General features: G+C 41.1%; 1 protein-coding gene across 4 annotated transcripts in view; it reads left to right on the forward strand.

Moving 5' to 3' along the window:
• PER3 (period circadian regulator 3) overlaps nt 1–23,099 on the forward strand; it is a 42,496-nt gene that overhangs the window by 15,437 nt on the left and 3,960 nt on the right. For 3 of the 4 annotated variants that reach the window (XM_072156301.1, XM_072156299.1, XM_072156300.1), the window contains exons 7-18: nt 3,680–3,822; nt 4,191–4,269; nt 4,535–4,641; nt 5,549–5,705; nt 6,363–6,468; nt 9,417–9,545; nt 11,503–11,629; nt 12,538–12,682; nt 13,562–13,686; nt 19,632–19,826; nt 20,941–21,198; nt 21,348–22,096. In XM_072156301.1, the coding sequence (XP_072012402.1) occupies nt 3,680–3,822; nt 4,191–4,269; nt 4,535–4,641; nt 5,549–5,705; nt 6,363–6,468; nt 9,417–9,545; nt 11,503–11,629; nt 12,538–12,682; nt 13,562–13,686; nt 19,632–19,826; nt 20,941–21,198; nt 21,348–22,096 (2,320 nt within the window). The remainder of the gene's footprint in view (nt 1–3,679; nt 3,823–4,190; nt 4,270–4,534; nt 4,642–5,548; nt 5,706–6,362; nt 6,469–9,416; nt 9,546–11,502; nt 11,630–12,537; nt 12,683–13,561; nt 13,687–19,631; nt 19,827–20,940; nt 21,199–21,347; nt 22,097–23,099) is intronic. The other variant, XM_072156302.1, reaches the window with a different exon arrangement.

The following is a 23,099-nucleotide window of genomic DNA, read 5'->3' on the forward strand; positions in this document are numbered from 1 at the left end:
TCCTGTGGCTCCATACAGAGGTAGTTACTTTGGAGCCATAATTAGACGAGCCGCTCATTGCATTCATCACACGTTGCCTCTGATGTGTGAACGCTATCCAGTTTATTAGTGTGATATTATATTGTGCTACTCCTGTCCTGTACAATAGAGCACTGTTAAATCCCAGGAAACTGATGTATAGTTGCTAATGAGTCGTGGCGGCGGTGGTACGGAGCGGTGGTCTTGTTGCTACAGACTTTTTTCCTGCTTAATCCATGGATGACACTAATTAAGTGCTGCTCATGATGTTACCCGCTGAGCAGGGCATGACATTATTGTGTAAGGCCAGATCTTCTGCAGGCTGGTGTTAATGAGTGAGACTGCTAGATATTCCACTTATGTAATCGCTGCTTCAACAATCCCATGAGTTTAGAACACCTCATTCACAGTTCGTTTAAAGGCACACTCCAAATGAAACTGATACATTGGGGGTCATTTACTAAGAGCCCGATTCGCGTTTTCCCGATGTGTTACCCGAATATTTCTGATTTTCCCTGTATTGCCCCAGGATTTTGGTGCACGCGATCGGATTGTGGCGCATCGGCGCTGGCTTGCACGCGACGGAAATCAGGGGGCGTGGCCGAACAAAAACCCGACGGATTCTGAAAAACCGGCGCATTAAAAAAAAAAAAAGTGTTGCGGAGCTTGCACTTACCTTCACTAGGAATAGGCCGGTGAACTTGAGTGCGTTCCAATGCTCTTCAGCGCAGCAGCGCCACCTAGTGGACGTCGGAGGAACTGCCTTAATGAATCCCGGCCAGACCTGAATCCACCGCACAGAACGCGCCACTGGATAGCGAATGGACCGGGTAGGTAAATCTGCCCCATTGTGTAATACCTCTTGCAAAGGGTGTAGTTTAATACAAGAAAATATCTGTATTGATCATGCAACCCTAGTACAATTAGCATCTTACAATGGGATCTCTTGTGTGGTTTTTTTTTTTTTTTTTTATGCATCTTTACCATAGATCTGATAATTGGATTCACCAAAATTTAGATTGTTAATGTACCTTTGCATCATGTTGTAGTATCTAAATACAGTATACTTATGATCTGGCTTTTCCCATTCTGACTTACCTTACATGTGAAAAAAAAAAGGGACATGATTTGCAATCAAGACCTAATTCACACCGAGGTCATCTGTTTCCCTGTTTTCATCTCCCTCCCTCTTCTGTTCACCTTCTGGGAATCCCCCCTCCCTCCTGGGTTAACAAAAATATTTTATATGTATCTAAAGACTGACAAACAGTCAGTGACAGTCTCAGCAGTCTCTTTCAGGGACTGTCTGTGTTTCGAGCTCTCTCATTCTAGCGACTGACTGTGTCACTGACAGTCACTTTGTCTATGGAGAGATTTATCAGAAGTGTCCGAGAGCAAACTGCTCTAGTTGCCCATGGCAACCAATCAGAGCTCAAGTTTCATTTTTGCACAGCTGTTTAACATTACAGCTTATCTTTGATTGGTTTCCATGGACAACTGTTTTACCTCAGGGGCAGATTTATCAGAAGTGCCTATCTTGAAGAAGCTTAAGAATCTTAAAGAAGAGCAGATTGTGACAGAGGGAGCATACAGTAGTATGTCAGTGTGCTTGGTTTACAATCCTTCATCCTGGTAGGTCCTTTAATGTCCAGTACAGACGCAATACAGTGGACTATTCATTTTGTTGGTATAAAAGCCTACATACTGTCATAGACCCCATTCCTACAAGTAATGTCATAATTACAGTCAGTTTTACAGCAGGCTGTAAAATGAGACATCTTGCTACACAATATATCTGTTCTGCTGACATCTAGTGGACCGTATAAGGATAGTTGCCTATTTTGTTTTCTGTTTTCTCTCACAATTGAATCACTTTATATGTTTTTGGTTTATTCTTTACCATGAAGAAGTTAGGGATGAGAAAATATGTAAATGATGAATGAGATGGATACGGCTTGTGTATGCTGAGTGCTGTGAAAAGCTGGGATTTGCTGCCCCTTGATGTGTGTAATTACAGATAGTAATGAAGTAATAGTAATGAAGCGTTCTGCCTGGTGTTGAGCAGGTTTGATCACGGCCGCCTTACCTAGTGCCAAGCACATGCTCCTGCATATGTAGACTGATAATGGTATAATAACTAGCGTTATTTTTTTTTTTTTATGGTGTAGCAAATGTCAGCACATTGACCGCGTGCAGAGGTGTAAAGGCTGAATCTCGGCACAGCGGTGGGTAACCTGCTGCGCCGCCTCATCTTTAACTCTTTCTTGCAACTAAATGGATGCACATGGCTCAGAGTATGATGTCTCTGGTCTTTGTTGCAATAACAGAATTAATTGGGCTTTCTTTTTGGAGTTATCCTTTCATTAGAGCTGGTTGAGAATGGCTGGCCTGGCTAAGTGCTGCCGCCTTTGTGCACTTGTAGCCTTTGCTATTGAATCTCATTACAAGTCGGACACGATTTCCCTTTCATGCTTCCTCCAAGCACCGTTGTGTTGAAAAGAGATGACAATTAGGTGCGATCTAATATCCTCCCCCTCCCCACCCTAGTTTTCCGATGGGTCTTCTCCGGACACACTATCTGCCTTACATAATCATACACTGGGAAGTGGCAGGGACGTGTTAGACACAAATATGCTGCTTCTGCAGCCTTCATAATGAATGAGCTGACCTTCTGCTGAATAGATAAGAGACCCGTCGTGTTTAGCCTCGTATTACAAGTGGAAGCGCCAGAGTCAAGTCTCTGAACCACAGGCTTTATGCAAAGACTGACACTGATTAAAAATAGATTGGCCCTTCCAAAAATAAGCCCCGTATTATCACCAGCGGACACGTCATTCTGTAATAAAGTGGCTGGTACATTATGGCTCTGATTTTGCTGCCAGTCTATTTCATAATGTGAAAACTTTATCCCTTAAAGGCAATTTAAAGGGTATGCTCATTTTGCAACCAAATGCACCATTGAATCTAAAGATGAGAAACAAATTTGTTTGTAGTATTTGGTAAAGAAATCTGTTGCTTCCACAGTCCTGCTCTTTGGAACAAGAGCATAGAGTAGGGGGAAGTAGCATGATTGGTCTGTGAATCATGATTATAGTTCAGTAAGGAAGAAGGGATTCCTTTTATCATATATGATGCGTGGAGCTCCTTTCCATAAAGCAGGACACGGCCCCTTTCACGCTGCCGTTGCGGGGATGACATGCGACCAGATGTACATCCGCATGGAGGCCTGTGGCGCCTGACTGCGGTACTGTGCACACACGCGTGCCAAACTTTTTCACCATGAGTAAGGCTTAGGTACAAGCCGAAACGCGTAGGTGGCTCGCCTACATGTACACTGCACAGATTTTTTTAATGTGAGAAGAATAAACGCTATTTTTTATTGGATGTGCCACGTCTACCCTCTTTTTTTGGTTTCGCGTGCCAATGTAGCATGCATTGCGCATAGCATGCTATGTGCGCGGATTTATGCTCGGCCGGGCAAGCGTATGGCATTGTAAAAGAGGCCTAAAAGTGATCTTTTTGCTGAAAGAGTCAGTTTCTCTCAAGATCTCTGACAACTAAGGGGCACGGTAATGTTTCCATTGGGTGCCCATTAAAATATAGGAACTTAGGAGGCCTTCTTTAATTTAGAAATACATGTTGTGGTTTTTTTTTTTTGCAGGGGTGGCAAAGATCGGGATCATGAACTCCGATACAATCCCTACAGAATGACGCCATACTGCGTTAAAGTCCGCACTTCCCCTGATGTTGAGCCAGAGCCTTGCTGCTTAGCTTTAGTGGAAAAGATTCACTCAGGATATGAGGGTAAGTCGGGGTAAACTTCTGGCATTTGGGACAGGCTGTCATGGTGGGATTAGTGGGGGTTTTACTTCTAGTCCCAATGATGATCAGAATGGATTGTGGTGCCCGTTTAATGCACCACCAACATAGCAACAACGTGTACTACAGATCCTGAATATGATTATCTGCAATATGAACACGGCCATGTGTGGGCGCTCCAGAGCGCCTTTTGTACTGCTGCTTAGATTCTGGATAGCAGGACCTCCATTTATTGACCTATCCTGAGTATATACAGTCTTAGAAGAACCCCCTCGACTAGAAATGCTAAACATCATCGCTGATTTGGCCTTCCTTGGGAAACGTACTGAAATAGGTTTATACTTTTATTGCAGCTCCCAGAATTCCCCTGGATAAGCGGATTTTCACCACGACACATACACCTGGCTGTGTGTTCCTGGAAGTAGATGACCGGTGAGTCTACTCCTCCCCAGCCCCCCCTTTTTTTTCTTCATTTCCGTCCTGCCCTTATCTGTGAGAAAATAGCTTGTGGGGTTCCCATAGAGCGGAGTAGACGGCTGAGTCATGTAATAATCATCTCTGAAGTCACCAAGACTATTCTATGCAGTCTACATAGCTGGAGCTTTCATTGAGATCAGTACTGCAAGGATTAACCCCCTAATAACTCTGTTATTTTTTGTGGATTTCTGTTTATTGTTTTGTGGTTTTTCTGTTTCAGAGCCGTACCATTACTGGGTTACTTGCCCCAGGACTTGGTTGGAACCTCGGTCTTGATGTATTTGCACCCTGAAGATCGTCCTTTAATGCTTGCCATGCATAGGAAAAGTACGTTTTAATTGCAATAAATACTTTATTTACATAGCGCACAGATTCCACAGCGCTACACAGAGTTTGCCAAGTCGGACCCTGTCCCCAATGAGGCTTACAATCTAATCACCCTACCAGTATGTTTTAGAGTGACCCGAAGGAAACCCACTCAAACACAGAGAGAACATACAAACTCTTTGCAGATGTTGACCTGGGACTTGAACCCAGGTCCCGAGCCCTGTAATGCTAACCACTAACCGCGCTGCCCTGCTTTGTCGAATTTCATTGCACATGAAAGGTGTAAGATTGAAACTGAGATTTTAAAGTTTTCATACTTTTTCTCATATCAAGCTATTACATCATGATGCAAAGTAGTATTCCCATCGCTGGGTCTGGGAATAAAAGTGATGCAAAGTGTAATGGCATATCTAACTTTATCATACTTTGAGACAGAAATATGCCTTTGGGCTTTTTTCATTTAGGCATTGTTCTGTGTGCATGATAGTTCTCTGTAATGTAACTTTCCCTGCAGTCCTGTGTAAAAACGCACATAATGGCCTAGGTATGTTATAGCTTCTCTGCCATTTTTCTGGCGGATAAATCATATTAATCTGCCTCTTCCTGACACTTTTCAGTTTTCTACGACACACTTAGGGCCGTGTAGGGGCGTAGAGCGGTGTGGGCCAAACATGAATGCCTGGCCCCCCACATTTACTATAGTATCCGCCGAGAGCCTCTTTATGGATGTGGGCGCTGTCGCTTAAAGGACCAACTCAGTTCTGTTTTTTTTTTTTTTTTTTTTTTTTTGTGTGTGTGTTAACTTCAAGTTAACATGCGTCCATAGCCTGTTCTTCTGCCAGGGTACTTGATGGAAAGGCAGCTCTGCAGGCAATGATGGGATGTATTGTCTTTCTTCTTCCTGTAGTCCTGAAGTATGCAGGGCAGCCTCCATTTGAGCATTCTCCGATCAGATTCTGCACACAGAATGGAGACTACATCACACTGGACACCAGTTGGTCGAGCTTTGTGAACCCATGGAGCAGAAAAGTGGCATTTATAATTGGTCGGCACAAAGTCAGAACGTAAGTGTCATCAAAAGAGCTTACCGCTTTAAGGGATTGTCCACTTTGGGATATGTCTGATCTGAGGCAGCTTTCGCTGTCTTGTCTACCTGTACTAATCATTTCAGTGGACAACCTATATGGCCAGGAACACATCGGGTATGGTTACTGCAGGGTATCTTGTGGGGGGGGGGGGGCGCTAACCTTGCGCGACTACAATTTATTGTATGTCAATTTATGCTGCAGATAAAAGGTGGCAGAGTATTATCAGAGGTGGTTTTAAAAATAAATCTGAGCGGCAATAGCCTAATACTGTTCATCAGAGATGCGAGCAGCCACAACCCTGGTGATGTAAAGGAGTGTTCCCATTTCAGCAAGTGATGTTATTGTTTGTATTGTAAAAAGTTATACAATTTTCCAATATACTTTCTGTATCAATTCCTCACAGTTTTCTAGATCTCTGCTTGCTGTCATTCTATAGAAAATTGTATATTTTTATTTTATAATACAAACCATAACATTCACTTGCTGAAATGGGGCAACCCCTTTAAGCAAGTGAGTTACCCTAGGTGAACAAAACCTTTACGACTGTGAATATGATGTGACCACTATTGGCGGATTTGCAATTGTTCTGGAATCGCTTAGAATACAGATTTTCTTCATAATCTTCTTGTCTAGGGGTCCTCTCAATGAAGATGTCTTTGCTGCCCGGAGCACCGAAATTAACAACGTAGACAAGGAAATTAAAGAATTACAAGGACAGATCTACAAAGTTCTTTTACAGGTACGGATATTAATTTTTAGAGTTAGATCTGAATTAAACTTTATAAAGACACATATAGTGATTTGCAACACCTTGACCTCCTTCGAAAAAGCTACTGAAAAAGTTTTTCTCTTAGCCATGACCTTTTGGCCAAACCCAGTGAGACAGCATATAGACTATCAATATATTTATGTGGTAGGATACTGTGTTTGTTTATTTTTTGGTGTGTGTTTGATAATTTTGGAAAAAATTTGGAAAAAAAAACTAAACCAGACGGATAAAAAAAGCGAAATGTCGACAGTTTTACAACAACCATATACCGATAATAACTTTTAATTTTTCACATATTACTTTATGGTCTATCAAACCATGCCTCACGCACATCAGCCCTGTAGTTGATGCTTATGTCAGACGAACCATAGGAATCTATGTACATTATATGCATTTACGGCCATCTCCTATTTGGGATCTTATTCCCTTTATATAGAATTCTATTGTAATGTCTGTATTAGACTTTTTTAACACCCTATTTAGGAAAGCCTGCTGAGGTACCCAAATTACCATAATAGTTATATGAACCTGGTCCTCGTTATTCTAGAGATCCAACATACAAGTCCGTCCTTCGGCATGGAGACATGTGCAGGCACAGACATTCTCATGCTGGTAGTTGTTTGATAAGCTGTTACGTGAATGTCCCTTTTAGGACCACTATGGATCTCTGAAATGATGGGGTCCAGGTAAGTAAATCTTTAGGGTAGGGGTGGGCACTGCTCAATCTGGATGGAAGTCCCTATTCTCTCCCTGTGAAAGGCTCTGGTCATTGTCCGGTATTACCCTTGTGTTAGATATCTGCAGGACGTTTTCACAGAGTTTTAGAGTTAAGTGATTATGTAAACACATGTGTACACGGGGGAAGAATTGGTGTTAGGGTCCATTTAGGCCAGAGTAATTTTTTTCTCCAGCCAGTCTCTAAAAGGTTTTCCATTGATGCTCTCCTCCACCGTCATTGTGACGGGTAAATTGGCGCGGCAGCACACAATGGTGTATTACATCACCGCTCTGCCACGTCTCCTTACACTGGACACATTTCACTGACCAATCTGCAGCCGCAGTGGAGTGACTCAGTGCCAGCACATGGATCTGTATTCTCAGCCTTCGTCTAGGCGGCCATTCAGAAATGCTGGACGGCTTTGGCTTTGTTCCTGCTCCTTCTATAGAAGTTGTTTTGTCAGTTTGCATACAATGGGACATGTGTTGAGCCACAGACTGAGTCATTTTCCAGACAATTCGAAAGCTGCAAATATTCTTACATTAAAATAAAAATAGAATAGTTCTCAGGCTTTGATATGGCAGAATGATATATGATATAGTTTATTCAGTGTCAAAATTATCTATCTTTTATAATTCCCATATTGTTTCCTCTCCATTTGCTTGCTGTCATTGAATGGGAAAAATCTTACTTATACTGCCATGTCTAAACAGCGTACTTGTACTTTTGCGTTTGACCCACAATATGACTTGTCCCTACCGTACATCAGATGAACTATTAAAGGGTTTGTCTGGGTTTTAAAAGTTACTATTAAGCAACTTCTACTCACAGGAGATACTGCTGAAGGTCCAGCTCTGTTGCTCCATTGGTGCTCTCTGTCACACAATGAAGTTTTGGGTAGATGACCAGTCATCAATGCAGGACAGATAACTTGGAGCAATAGTGCTTCCTTGATAGAGAGCATAAATTATTACTATAGTAATTCCTACTTTGCTGCTGCCGTTTTTTTACCTGTCCTTTAGTCCATGTAGTTCTTTAATGTAGTGAGCTCCCCCTAGTGGTGGCTTCCAACAGCCTTAATTCTTTACTACTTTTTTTTTTTTTTTGTTACCTGATGAGCACTTGCTGTATATATGTATTAAAGTCAAACCTTCTGTTAGATGCAACGACAAGGCGGCCATAAGATGTTCCTTCCCTTATAATATACATGCCTCTTAAATCACACAGATCAATAGGGGTGTTGATCTGGAAAGGCAGATGGCTTTCTAGTGTTTTATGATAACAGAATCTGACCACCCTCTTCAGAGATGGAAAAGCTTTCAAGTGCTTGACTTGACTGTAGAGAGCAGCCACTTACATAGAAGAAGCTTTGAGCCTATCTTGTTGTTGTTTCAGTGCACTGTGCAATATACTTTCCTTTCTGAACTCTGCTGCCTTAAAGGGGTATTCTCGTCTGGGCACTCACATTCAGTTTCATTAATCTGCCATATATGACAATTTCTTTAATTAGATGTTATTAAAAAAATGTTCATGTATGAAGAAAATTTCTCATAAATGTAGTCATATGATCCCTTAGAAACAAGACTGTGTCCTTGGTTACGGCCACCTCTGCTGGAGTGACTGCACAAGGAAACAAAAGTTTCTGAATATTAAATGCCTGGGAGTTACTGCAGGTCCCACAGCTGTCCTGTGGTAATGAATGCTGAAGCCACGTAGTCAGGCAGGACTCTATAGCGCAAGTCTGGCCACCGCTGCCTAATTGTAAGGTGGTTGTATCCGAGGAAGCTGTCTTGTTTCTAAGGGACAACATGACTACATTTATGAGAAATTATCCTCACACAGGAACATTTTTTTTAATAACATCCAATTGAAGAAATGTTTACATATTGCAAATGAATTTAATTAAATATGAATGCCAAGATAGGAATACCCCTTTTTAAGTCACTGGTTTCTGCTGTGCTAAAAACTGTTTTTTTTTGTTTGTTTTCTGTTATCAGCCATTTCAGTAAGGAGGTGGACTGACTGTGTGCACAAAGGGTTTGTCAGAACAGCTACATCTGCACTCTTTATGGGGGTCCAGATCTACATTGACAAATATGAAGCAGATATGAAAGTTTCCCTTTACGTTGCCCATTTAGTGTTAGAGTATAGTTATGTATAATGTGGCTGGATTTTTACATTTTTAATCATTTCTATGCAGCCTGTTCACAACAATGGCTCCAGCGGCTACGGGAGTCTGGGAAGCAACGGCTCTTATGAGCATTACATAAGCATCGCCTCGTCTAGTGATTCCAATGGAAATTGCATGGATGAGACCCACAAAGAACCGGTAATGACCGTCACATTGATTATGAGATGTATCCTAGTATTCTGTCTCTTGCATCTCTGCCAAATATTTCAACCTTCAAAGAGTTTTTCCAGGGGCATGTCCCTAATACCCCAAACTGGGGAAATCGCTGCTCTCCACTTTTACTTTCCTTACTGACCAGACCAGTTTCGGTCTTCATCATTTTTTTAATTGATGTGGTTGTAAGAAAACTTTTAGCCAACGTATAGATGACTTTCTAAATCTCATCAACCTCCTGCACCCTGCAGTTGTAAAAACTTGTATGCATGTTTTAGCAAATGTGTTCACTGGAAGTTGTAATTTCACAACAAATGGAGGTTGCTGGTCTAAATTATTATATATTTTTTGTGTGTGTCACAAACCTAAAAATATATTTTGTGATATATTTTTATTTTATTTTTTTTATTCAATATCTCCTCAACTTTTTTTATACAGAGTTGTTTTGTTTTAGTTTAAATATATATAATATTTAGCATGGATAAAAAAAATTATTTTATAGTAAATAATTGCATTGCTTGAGTGCAGGTTTCTTGCACATGATTTTGGGATTACTATTTGTTACCATTATACTTTTATTGAAGGCTTTACATTCCTTTTATTACATAGAAAGGGATTTATGATGCGTGCCATAAGTGAGTCCTAATTTGTGACTTCTATCACCTCAATACTTTTGTAAAGTGGTTGAGGCTTAGTGGTAAGGGTAAGGCCTCTCTGCATCATATCTATCTCTTAGGTGTCTGTTGATCTCTCAATGAGGTCATCATCTGGGGTACCATGCTCTTTATAAGATAGGACTGCATGGAATGTACCACTCAGTCTCCACATAGGGGGCGTAAATCAGTTTCTGCTGCTGATTACAAAGGTTCCTGTCACATAGTTATAAGAATAATATGACCATGCAGCCTTCCTAACTGTATACTTATGGTCTATGATTATTTTGGAGGACATGGAGACGAGGATTATTGTACTTCACCTCCAGCAGACAGAGATAACTTGGACAGCTAGAGACAGGGTTATTTTGTGCTTGAGGTATCATGGAATTGATAGCAGAGCACTTAGGTATACATTCAAAAATGCATGGATTTTTTAAATGGACTGAAAACGCATGCTATAAAACAGTCCAAAAACGTGATGGGTGGCATCACCCTAAAGGTGCATTCACACGTTGGTATACCCCTCCTCCCTCCGGCGCGCGGATCGTTGCCACACATGTACCGCTGCAGGGCCACCATTGCCATCTATGGGGACATATATGCGGCCGCATATACATCCCCATAGACTGGTATGTGAATGCACCCGAAGGGCATATGTTATAGAGGGAGGTTACACTGTGTAGGGTCCCTTCTGCAGGGACAGTGTCTGTACCTCCCCTATAGATTTCATGCACTTCTTCCTTTGTATACTGCTTCCTCAACTTTTCCAAGGCCATCACAGAAATGTTCTCCTATCTCGGAATTATTATTCTGAATGCTTCTCTATGAGTCATGTTACACTGTTGGCTCTTGTGGTTATAAATAAATATATTTTGTGACCGTGACATTATCTGCAGAAATTCCTTTTATATTATCGTTTATATTATACACACACATATACACATTATATTATATATTTGCAGAACTACATAGATGAGTCAGTTCATCTGGACTGACTTTACGATTGCAATTGTATGCAATATAAATCTAATGTAGATGTACACCAGACTTTTAGCTGGTCCCTAATCCCTCACGCTGCCAAAATTTTACAGCTGCAAATCATAAAATAATTTGGGAATTTAGCTGTAGTATGAATGAACAAGTAAAGATGGCCATATAGATCAATATCCTTCATGTCAGAGTATTCGGTGTATAGCCATGTTTTTATGTTATATTATGTGTATCACTCATGATACTCTGTATAACATGTTGTTTTTTTTTTTTGTTTTTTTTAATCTTTATCGCAGATGACTCTGAAGCAGGTGTGTACAGACATTAATCGTATCAAGAACATGGGGCAGCAGGTATACATCGATACAAGGAGTAAGCCGCAGCCTAAGAGACGGGAGGTGCAGGACAGGGAGACTCAGAAAGGTGAGGATACCTCATACCTGTGACTATCACACTTCATTTTATCTCTTTGTGTGCTCATTGAGCACCTGGCTATCGGACCTGTGCCTAATTCCCAGGTACTTAGCAGAATTTATGTCCATTGTGTGCCCTGTCATTGATAGCCAGCCACCATCGCCTTGTTGAAGGGGAATCCTGGACTACTATAGGCTTCATGGTGAGAGATTGAATTCAGCTTCCGGTGTGATGAGGGGAGATGCTCCGTATGACAGTCCATCACCCCTAGTAGTGATAGGAGGGACACGATCAGCTCAGCAATATATGCAGCACATTCTGCAGCCACAGGGTTTTCAGCTGGCCACACACAAGGGTTTTTCAAAAGTGTATCTGCCATATTGCAGCAATGCCTGGTTGCCCGATGTATTCCCAGTTGAACATCTATGAGATGAGATGTCGGCTACGGCAACTTACAAGTTTATTGGATCCACAGGCTTTAACATCTAAGGGCAAATATGCTGCAGGATACTATATGTAACCTGTAGCATCCGTGCACAACCATATCCTTTTTTTCTTTTTTAACTCTAGTATTATAATGTCATTCCTACACCATTACATTGGCACATGAAAAGTTTAATGCCATTCCAACAACTCTATCTTGATGTGTCAATGTGTAACTACACTGTGACTTATTTTAGCCCCTAATAGACTTGTGATAAGTTTAAAAGCGCCCTCTAGCAGTAACATAGAAGAATACATATAAAGCAAAGTTACTAAATCCTGAAAGAAAATATAGGAAATATCTGTATTTGACATATTGTCTGTCAATGCTAAAACATAATTCTTTTCTTAAAATTCAAAAATTTTTATGTATCAGTGTCTGCTGACTGGGGGTGAATAGATAAATTGAACATGTGGTCATTTTCTTTACACAGCCAAACCAAGTCAAAGTACTTTCTTAAAGCCGAATCAGGAGACTGTGATGGTGGATGGACAGGCACCGTCCTCATGTGACGCCTCCAGGAAGGGACAGCACATCCCCTCCTATCAGCAGATCAATTGTGTGGACAGTATTATAAGGTAAGGGACATTATTCTGAACAGTGCATTGTGGGAGATCAGCTGTTAGACTACAGGGTGGAGTTAAACTGCACCCTATTTATAGGAGCGACTAACAGAATTTATAAAGTGTTGAAACAAAAAAAAACCAGGTGTATATGTTGTAATGACCTACACACCTGTTGTTTTTGTGAAACTGTACTGAGAAGAAACTTGTTTTTTACAGTCTGGTAGCATTGCTGCTAGCCAATAATCTAAGGAGCCAAAGGACAAGACAGCCCATTCATTCCAGTGATTGTCGGATCTCGGTTCCAAGACCCCCATCACTAATATGTGCTTTCAACGTGTCTATATAGTCTTTTACAAAATAAGTTGTGTAGTTTGCCTGTGAAGTTTGCAGGTTGCACCAGATTCATGAATTGTGATGCACGTTCTTCATGAATCGGGTGCCCCCTGCACAGATTTTTGCCTATTCTTCTGTAGTGTCAGACACCATGCAGCCACCACACAAAGCTGGCGCAAACTTTTTATAAATACATATGCAAACAGATTGCATGTTCTTTCCAGAGCAATATTAGACAGAAAACTGGTGCAAACGCTTTAATAAATGTGTACCAATGGCTTTACCAGCAGAATACTGAGTGCAGCTCATCAGTTTAATACAGGATGTAACTCTGGATCAGTACAGGATAGTCATCTATGTTTCTAGTGACTCCACCAGTAGAATAGTGAGTGCAACTCTTGGGTATAACACAAGATGTAACTTACCATCAGTACATTATGTCATCTCTGTACATAGATTTTGTAGAATATGGAGTGCATGTTGAAACACAGATATTCAAGGATTTAGGTAGCTTATACCTTTTATATAAAATCTTTATATTAACCCGGGTATTTCCAGGTATCTGGAGAGTTACAACATCCCAGCTCTAAAGAGGAAGTGCGAGTCCTCCACCAATACCACTTCCTCCTCCGAAGACGACAAACAGGGTGTCCCTGGACAGAATGACCTGGAGACTTTGGAAGGTAAAGCTATTTCTAGGATGGAGATAGGAGATGGCTTCATTAGGATCACTTGTGTTTTTATTGACTTTTTTGCCAATAACCTTCAAATGTATTTCTGTGGCATCACCCAGAAAGTCAACTTGAAGTGAGATGTAAATTGCTTGTATAAAGTCACAGAGGTGGAGAGTGACATCCAGATGTCAGGCCTCATGGCAGAGAAGCTATTCTGAAAGGGGAGAGCTTGACTTCACTGCTAAACTCTTCTCTTCTGTGACCTTATACAACCAATATACATCTCTCTTCAAAGTTGATTTTCTGGATGATGCCACCAGACTGAGCCATGACTGGTTGTCATTTATTAGGCCAATTTCTGCTGACATATTCCCTTTAAGTTGTTCTCTTCTGTGAAGTTGTGACCATTGCTTGATAAATGTGTTCGCATTATTTTCTTTTTAGGGTGGAAGGGCACTGATCTGGTTAGTTAAAGGGGTTATCCGAGTTATTTAAAAATAATAAATGTGTACTTGCCTCCTCCGGTGCCGCTGATGTCCTGCACCACGATCCGTGCCCTTGTTTGTTTACAGGGGCACAGAAGCTTCACACAGGGAGCTTCCGGACGGCGATGTGGCCGGCTCCTCCCATCAGAATCCCATCTCTCAGCATTGTAAGCGCTGGGAGATGGTGTCGGATGGGAGCTTCCGACCATTTGGAAGCTCCCTGTGCGCCTTTTTAATCAAACAGGCGCACAGATCAGATGGACCGCGGCACAGGACATTGGCAGCGCCGGATGAGGTAAGTACTCGTTTATTATTTTTATAGCCCGACCCAGCCCGGCCTAAATTATCAGAGTAAACTCTGATAACCCTTTTAACTAGATATGGCTGTCACAATGGTTTCCAACCAGCTGTCGTAGAATCATAATTTACTCCAGTTTCTTGTATCATGGCGTATCTAAGCAGATCTATGATATAAGAGTCTGATGGCCTCTGCACTGGTGGTCAGAGTAGTTGTCACTTTTCCAGAAACCTGTATAATAAAGCAATAATATTTAGTAGAAATTGAAGAGAAAGTTGGCACTCTCCACGATCATTAAAACTCCTTTCTTTTATTACACCTTCATAAAAGACATGCAACAATTACGAGAGAGGGTACACAGCAGGAGACAAAAACACAGCGACGAGTTGTTTCGCACAATCCTTATCGCTTCATCTTGTATAATGAAGCAACTTCTCACTTTCAATAACTACACAGGAGAGAACAAAATCAATACTCTAGTGTGGTTTACAGTAATGCTCATTTTAAGTGTATTTTTTAGGCCTCCTTCCTTCTAATATCAACTTAAAAAATTATGCTGTAAGCCTAAAGTGCTTTTGGGGTGTTACCAGAGCCCCTCCATGCTGTCGCTTAACAGACTGTTTTACTGTGTAGGAGGATATGCTCTCCACAGTATAACAGCCTGTGAACACACAGCACTGAGGGGCTCTGATAAGCTCATAAGCATCATTTTAAAAGTTGAGTTTAGAAGGAAGGAGGATATGGAGTCCCTACTTTATCATGCTTGATTTTTTTTATAGTAGGGTCCCTACAAGACTTATCATTACAAAGCGAATAAATGATTCTGACAAGAAAAAGGGGGTTAAGGGTCCAATATGTGTGTGTTCTTGTCTGTCTTGCTCAATGTGGTAGATGATAACATGTGGACAGTATAGTTTGCTACAAGCACTAATTACACATCGGGCTCTCGTGCTTATTAGTCTTGGTGATTTCATTTTTTTTTTCTTCACGGGCTGCGTACCCGGGCTTCGTACCAGGGCTGCGTAGCGTTGTGCTGCTGACCTTCGTCATAGATGATAATTTCATCTTTTACACTTGCTAGAAGTGTACCTGTGTGACTACACTGATCATATGTGACCTTAAAGATTATATTTGGTGTCTAAATCTTGAAGGGATCCCTTTTGTTTAATGTTAGAGTAATTGTACACAAATTGGCTGCTGCAGGCAAATTCTACCACTTGCCTTTATTATATGTAAATCTTATAATACAGAAATATGTAGCCACAGTTGGTAATCGGGGCAAATGATAAGGATTAGTGGGGGGAAGGGACAGGACAACCTCTCCTTGCACTATACTGTATCCTCAGAGGTTGTCACCCTGTCCCCCTCATATCCTGGGTGGCTGCACACTGCTGTCTTTTGCACATGTTCTGTTTTGCATTCCTGATTATAGGGTGAATTGCACCCCACAAATTCACTGATCATTACAGGGGTATTCTCATATGGGCATTGACATTTTAAATGAATTCATCTGTCATATGTATGTATCACAAGTACCATTGGGAAGATAATTTCCCATAAAATGTAGTCATGCTGTCCCATCGACATGAGATGGCTGTCCCTGGACACGACCATTGCTGCTGGAGGGATTGCGCAAAGAAGCAAATTATTTTTGCACTTTCAACGGCCGGCCTGTGGTAATGAACACTGAATCTAGGAGGTCGGACAGAGCTCAATAGATTCTGTGTGGCGACTCATTTTTATGGAATATGTATGTATAAATAAATATATATAATGAGTTTAAAGGACACCTGTCATCAGGTCTGCCACTAGTCCTGTCACCACTACCTGTTGGAGCAGCTCACAAGGATCCCATCCCAGCCTTTATCTAGTTATTTCATACATTATTCATTGTAAAATCATCTATTTTTATTATGTAAATGAGGCTGGTCACATGGTCAGAGGCAGTGATGTCACCCCTGTTCTCCCTCCCCTCTCCTCACCCTGCTCATGTCTGTGTGTAATGTATAGTAAAACATGGCTAGTGTGTGCTGCATCTGCTGACAGGTGAGAGACACAGACATCAGCTACACATGAATCTGACATGTTCTGCTGTAACATGGCTGCCTGGAGCTGCTGTATCTCTCCTATACACACACACATGCACACACAGGCTGCAGGGGGCGTGGCCACCAGCACCAGGAAGCACATCATTATACAGCCTCACATCATTATACAGGCTGTCAGTCGTGCACTGGGGGTGTGGCTGTGCCTCCCACTCATGAATAGAGTGGACAGCTTGAATATGCTAATGCTTCATTGGACATTTCACAGGTCATTTGCATACAGCTTTAGGACCTCATTGCTTAGGTTTACAGGCATATAGAGGGACAATGAAGGGATAGAGGCAATGCTCTCTAATGGCAGTTTATGAAAATATATTTAGTTTAGGGGGGTTATTTTGCCTGACGGTTTCTCTTTAATTATATGTCAATGCCCAGATGAGAATATCCCTTTAATCCAGCAATGTGAGGGGATGGTACACTTTTAATCGCCTACACCTGCATTGTTTTTCTCTAAAAATCTCATTCTTATCACTGTGTCAGACCAGAAGTAAAGGGACAGATGCGTTGATCATATACAGTTCCAAAGCGCCTCAATCCCCAAGGATTGTAATACAAATGTGACTGTTCCAAGTTCTTTCATCAACATTTTAATTGCTCCTATGGCAGTGCATCATAAGACTAAAGATCATGTCGGTGACTATAGTATTTATCTATGGTAACGATTCTACAAGAAACCCTTGTAAAATCTCACAAAACTTCCTATATGTGTATATTTTCTGCCTTCATTATCACTAAAGACAGGTTGCAAAGCCTATTACAACTGCATTTCAAAGAGGTCTATGTCCGTTCTCTCAGCATTTTCAATTCATTATAATTGTGTATTTTAACTTACCTGGCTCCCTTCAGAACACTGTGCTGAGACCCGGGGTGGGGGGTGATGAATTTTAAAAATAAATACTTCCCTTGTCTCTGCATAATCCATCCTTTCTTTATCGTCAGCTCTCACTCCCTCTTTTCTGCTTGTTTACAAATGAAGTGCTACAGAATATGATGGAGATATATAAATAAAGATTATTATTATAATATATGTTATTATAAAACCTTCCCCACTGATGTTGGCTCACCATGCTGCGAGATCTGTCCCTGTGTGAGTGAAGGAGCATGAGGGAGTGGTTGAGGGTGAGCAGAGAAGAGGAGGCTGAGAGCTGAGGAGTGTGGATGAGGCAAGAGGGATTTCATTTTGAAAGCCCACCCCCCACAGGTAAGTTAAAGGGGTTGACCACTTCCATCCAAAATTTGATATGGTTTGTATAAGTTATACAATTTTCCAATACTTACCGTATCAATTCCTTACGGTTTTCTAGATCTCTGCTTGCTGTCCTGCTATAGAAAGCTTCTATGTTTACTTCCAGTGGATAGAAATCTGTCCATGGCCTTGTGTTGGATACCCAAGTAACACAGAGAGTAATCGGAACTAATGTAAGTCCACACAGAAGCTTTTTTATAGAAGGACAGCAAGTGGAGATCTAGAAAACCGCGAGGAATTGATACACAAAGTATATTTGAAAATTGTATAACTATTCCGTACAAAAACCATATCTATTTTATTTTTATTTTGTGTTGGTGATGTGAAAATTCACTTTATTAAGCATTTGAACTTTACTTTGTAAAAAGCAGGCTGCAAATTGTCTCTTAGTAACTGATTCTATCACTCTGTTGATGAGGAAGATCCATATTCCAGCCCGACTAAAGGTTTCTTTCTGCTCTCCCTGTGTTTAATCTCACTGCTCGGAGCTGTGTAAACAAACCCTTTCTGCTCTCACACTGGCTATATTATTTCATGACATTTACTTCCAAACATAATTGTTTCTCTTCATGTCACTTGATTTCACATTCCACTTTTTCTTTTAGAAAATCGTGCTAATAGAATGCTATATCCAAGGAGCGGGCGGAGAAGGTTAATCCTCACTGCTCAGAGCTGTATAAACCAACAAAGGGAGAGATAAACCAACAATAGACACAGAGAAGCCAGTAGTCACACTCCACTCCACAGACACACACTATAAATACTGGAATACAGATTTCTACAGAGGCAAAAGATCGTAGGGGGACTCTGCAGCCCGACTTGTACAAATGAAGCAGAATTTCTTAATGATGTGTATTCAAAATATTTCCACAAAACCCCCCCTTCCCTACACACAATGTTAAAGTTTACCTGCCAGATGATTTTTAAGTTGCCCAAAAGTGACCGTAATTCTAAAGAATTTGAAATGAGAAATTCCATACACTATTGAACCACCATATAACATCACTTTATCGCTTGCCTTACCTAGGGAACGCCATGGTTGTGTTATCTTTAGTGGGAGTCTACTCACAATTTGGACTATACATTTGTATGTGTTGTTAGTAGCTGCAGAACTTTGGAAAATGCATCTATATACCAGGATTGTAGCTGGACTCTGAGATCTCACATAGGGGTTCTCCTACGTCCAAAGTACAGCTCTAGGGAGCCGTTTGAATGAAAATCTCTTCCAGTGCATCCAAGTGCTCCAAATCCAGCAACAATCCTGGAATATAAATGCATAATTCACAGTCCTGCTGCTACTAACACACTTAAAGATATGGTTATACAGAGCTGCACCCTAGCACTGTCCATAGAGCTGGTGGCTGTGCCGCCTGGCATGTGACGATTGGGTTGTCAGGTAATATATATAGCTCCTGTGCAGTATGGAGCATGGCTGCTATTTTGTGAAGCTATGGACACTTGCGTTCATTTACATTGGAACCACTTGTGCTTCACTGGGCAGGGTTAAGTAAGCTGTGTATGTCATTTCTGAAATCTATACAGAAAACACTGGTAATCACTGGAGGTCCTGATAATGGGGGTCCTTGAGTCTTCCATGTGAATGAGCATGACCACTAAGTTTCTTCTACACTACTGCACTTCTGCTGCATTCACACAGGGGTAAGAGGACCCCCTCTCCAACATTCACACCCCCAGCAGACATTTTTTAAAAATATTTTGTCACTTTGTAAAACCAATTTATGGAAATATACAGGAAAGAAATTCGGATATTTCAACTTAAAAACTCAAGTTTCCTCGACTTTGTCTTGTATCGTTGCAAGATGTTCCAGCACCAATCTCCTCGAGTCAATTGTCAGCGGAATCGATGGTCACTGCCGATGCTCAGACAACAGCTGCTGTGGTGGGAGCTCCACTGACCGACCTTACCCTGTCCATCAAGGCAATGAGTGTGGTATCAGTCACCAGCCAGTGTAGCTACAGCAGTACCATTGTACATGTTCCTCAGCCCGAGTCAGGTATCTATGGGGGGGTTACATATTGGGGAGAATTTCAGAAATGCTTTTTTTTCTGTTCTTTGATGTATTAGTTATGCTCATTGCATTCGGAACAGGCCACACTCACTTGCACTCTTAAGATTCCTAATGAACTGTCACAGAAGAGTCCAGATAAAATCCTACTTAAGAACTTCATCAACTGAACTCATCAACTGGAGCAATTTCTGTCGGCCCTATAGACGTCCGCACAGTGATATGTGCCGACAGGTTTATACCACGTGTCATAGGGAGAGCAATTCTTGTTTTCATAATTTTTTGTGTCTTTTTAAAAAATAAAAACAAAAAACCCACCTATTTATTTATTTTTTTTTTTTACCATCAAAAATCTATTTGTTCTGTTACCATCTCGCCATGATTTTAAGGAAAATATTAAGCTAATCAATTTCAATGTAGGAACACGCCTACACAAGCCCTTATGGCCATTTTAGAAAAAAAGAAATGTTAAAGTTTTTTTTTAATAGTAATAAAAAAACTACCTAGAAGTTGGATAATGGACCGAATTTTTTTCCCCCCTCTTCCTTCTTACGCTTCTCTTTGCCATCATAGTTGTCTTCCAATATTGGAATAGTAGAACTCTGGGACAAAATTGTGTTTTTTTTGTTGGAGTTCATACTGAATGCATGACAGTTATCTAGATAATTAAAGGACATGTACCACCAGGATGAAGGATAGTAAAAAAGCCTTTAAAATTATGCAAATAAGGCTTCATTAACTCCTATGGAGCCCAGAGCTGTTCTCTCATTTGCATAATTTTAAAAGCTTTTTTTTGTAAAAACCATAGCATAAAATGCTAAAAGAAGAGTAGATCCTGCCAGAGGGGGCGCGCACAAGCATGCAAGTGTTCTTGGTTTACAATCCTTGATCCTGGTGGTAGATGTCCTTTAAGTCTAGAACAGTTTTAATTTTTTCTAAGTACATTTTTATTTTTTGTTTGCTTCCATTTCTGTTTGTGTGTGTCTGCTCAAGTGTGCAACTGCCTAGGTATAGTCTGTGATTTGGGTGCGTAGTGTGTAGAAGCTAGCCTCCCGTGCAGAATGCAGGCAAATAACCTTGTATTACTTCCCTTTGTCTTCAGAGGTGACAGCCATAGAAGATGCTACAGGTGGTAGTGAACAGATAGATATGAGATCTTCTCAAGCTGCAGGTTCCACTGTAGCCCCAGAGGAGTTTAAGCAGGTGGGGCTGACCAAGGAGGTCCTGTCTGCCCACACGCAGAAGGAGGAGCAGAACTACGTGGACAGATTTCGGCAGAGGATCCTGCAGTCTCCTTACAGTAGCTATCTACAGCAGGACAGCCAGAGTAAAGCCTGCTCCCATGAACAAGGTGTACAAGGTAGATGTCCTGACTTTCCATCTTGTTGGCGCCCAGCACAATTTTTCTACACCAAAAGATTGAAAGCAGTCTCTTATCTGCAGCTTCAAACTAAATGTTGTCCTCTAGACTTTCCACTTCTTATCGTTCTTCTTGTTTTGTCTTCACAGGAGAACATTCATCTCAACAAACTACTCCAGCTGCTTGTAAGAAAGGTAAAAAACAGGGCAAACACAAGAGGCAGAAACCTATGGAATCATCGGACAGTAATGGATCTCCCCCCAATATCGCCCCACGCCCAAGGAGGCCAGGACCTATGCCGCCATCTTGGCCATCATCTGAAGTCTCACACCCAAGTCCTTCTAACATGGCTTTCCCTGCCCCTATGATGTTCCCAATACAACCAGGGTATCCCATGCCAGGATTTCAGCTTCCACACATGGCCACCAACGTAGCAGGAGATTGTACAAATTCCACATCCGCTCCTGAGTCTGTACCGCAGTCAAACATCTCCTACAACATGCAACCGTACCCAGCGTTCCCATCCCCTTACATGGGCACCTTCATGACTTTGTTTCTCCCCAATTATAACATGTACCCACATGTCAACCAGCAGATACCTCCACCTTTCTTTCCCAATCAGTACCCCTGTCCACCCTCCTATCCATACACTGGAATGCCAGTTTCCCCACAGACTATGCCACCACAATTTCCCACAGACTTGGTGGACCCAACATCACGGGCATCTTCTCCCATGTCGGCAGAGGAGCAGCAGGAAGTTCAAAGCGACGATCCACATCTGTTTAGTAACTCTAGGAGCAGTTCCCCATTACAGCTGGTTTTACTCCAAGAGGAACTGCCCAAACCAGCAGAACCTCCTGAGGGAACCACAATGGAGAACCCAACAGATATTAAATGCGTGAGTTCTGATTCCTATGAGAAATGTTTTCCATAGAATTTTCGGCCTTAAAGATTGTGATTCTATTTAGATAATGTATGTTTATAGGCTCTATTCCATTTCCATAGCATATACAGGGAAGTATTGTATAGTATATATTGTAGTAGTTGTATTCCTGTATATAGGGGGCAGTATTATAGTAGTTGTATTCCTGTATATAGGGGGCAGTATTATAGTAGTTATATTCTTGTACATAGGGGGCAGTATAATAGCAGTTATATTCTTGTACATAGGGGGCAGTATTATAGTAGTTATATTCTTGTACATAGGGGACAGTATCATAGCAGTTATATTCTTGTACATACGGAGCAGTATTATAGTAGTTATATTCTTGTACATAGGGGGCAGTATTATAGTAGTTATATTCTTGTACATAGGCGGCAGAATTTTAGTAGTTATATTGTTGTACATAGGGGCCAGTGTTATAGTAGTTATATTCTTGTACATAGGGAGCAGTATTATAGTAGTTATATTCTTGTACATAGGGAGCAGTATTATAGTAGTTATATTCTTGTACATAGGGGACAGTATCATAGCAGTTATATTCTTGTACATACGGAGCAGTATTATAGTAGTTATATTCTTGTACATAGGGGGCAGTATTATAGTAGTTATATTCTTGTACATAGGCGGCAGAATTTTAGTAGTTATATTGTTGTACATAGGGGCCAGTGTTATAGTAGTTATATTCTTGTACATAGGGAGCAGTATTATAGTAGTTATATTCTTGTACATAGGGAGCAGTATTATAGTAGTTATATTCTTGTACATAGGGGGCAGTATTATAGTAATTATATTCCTGTACATAGGAGGCAGTATTATAGTAATTATATTCTTGTACATAGGGGCAGTATTATAGTAGTTATATTCTTGTACATAGGGGGCAGTATTATAGTAGTTATATTCTTGTACATAGGGGGTAGTATTATGGTATCTATATTCTTGTACGTAGGGGGCAGTATTA

The sequence above is a fragment of the Engystomops pustulosus genome, chromosome 6, assembly GCF_040894005.1.
Source record: "Engystomops pustulosus chromosome 6, aEngPut4.maternal, whole genome shotgun sequence".
NCBI lineage: Eukaryota > Metazoa > Chordata > Amphibia > Anura > Leptodactylidae > Engystomops > Engystomops pustulosus.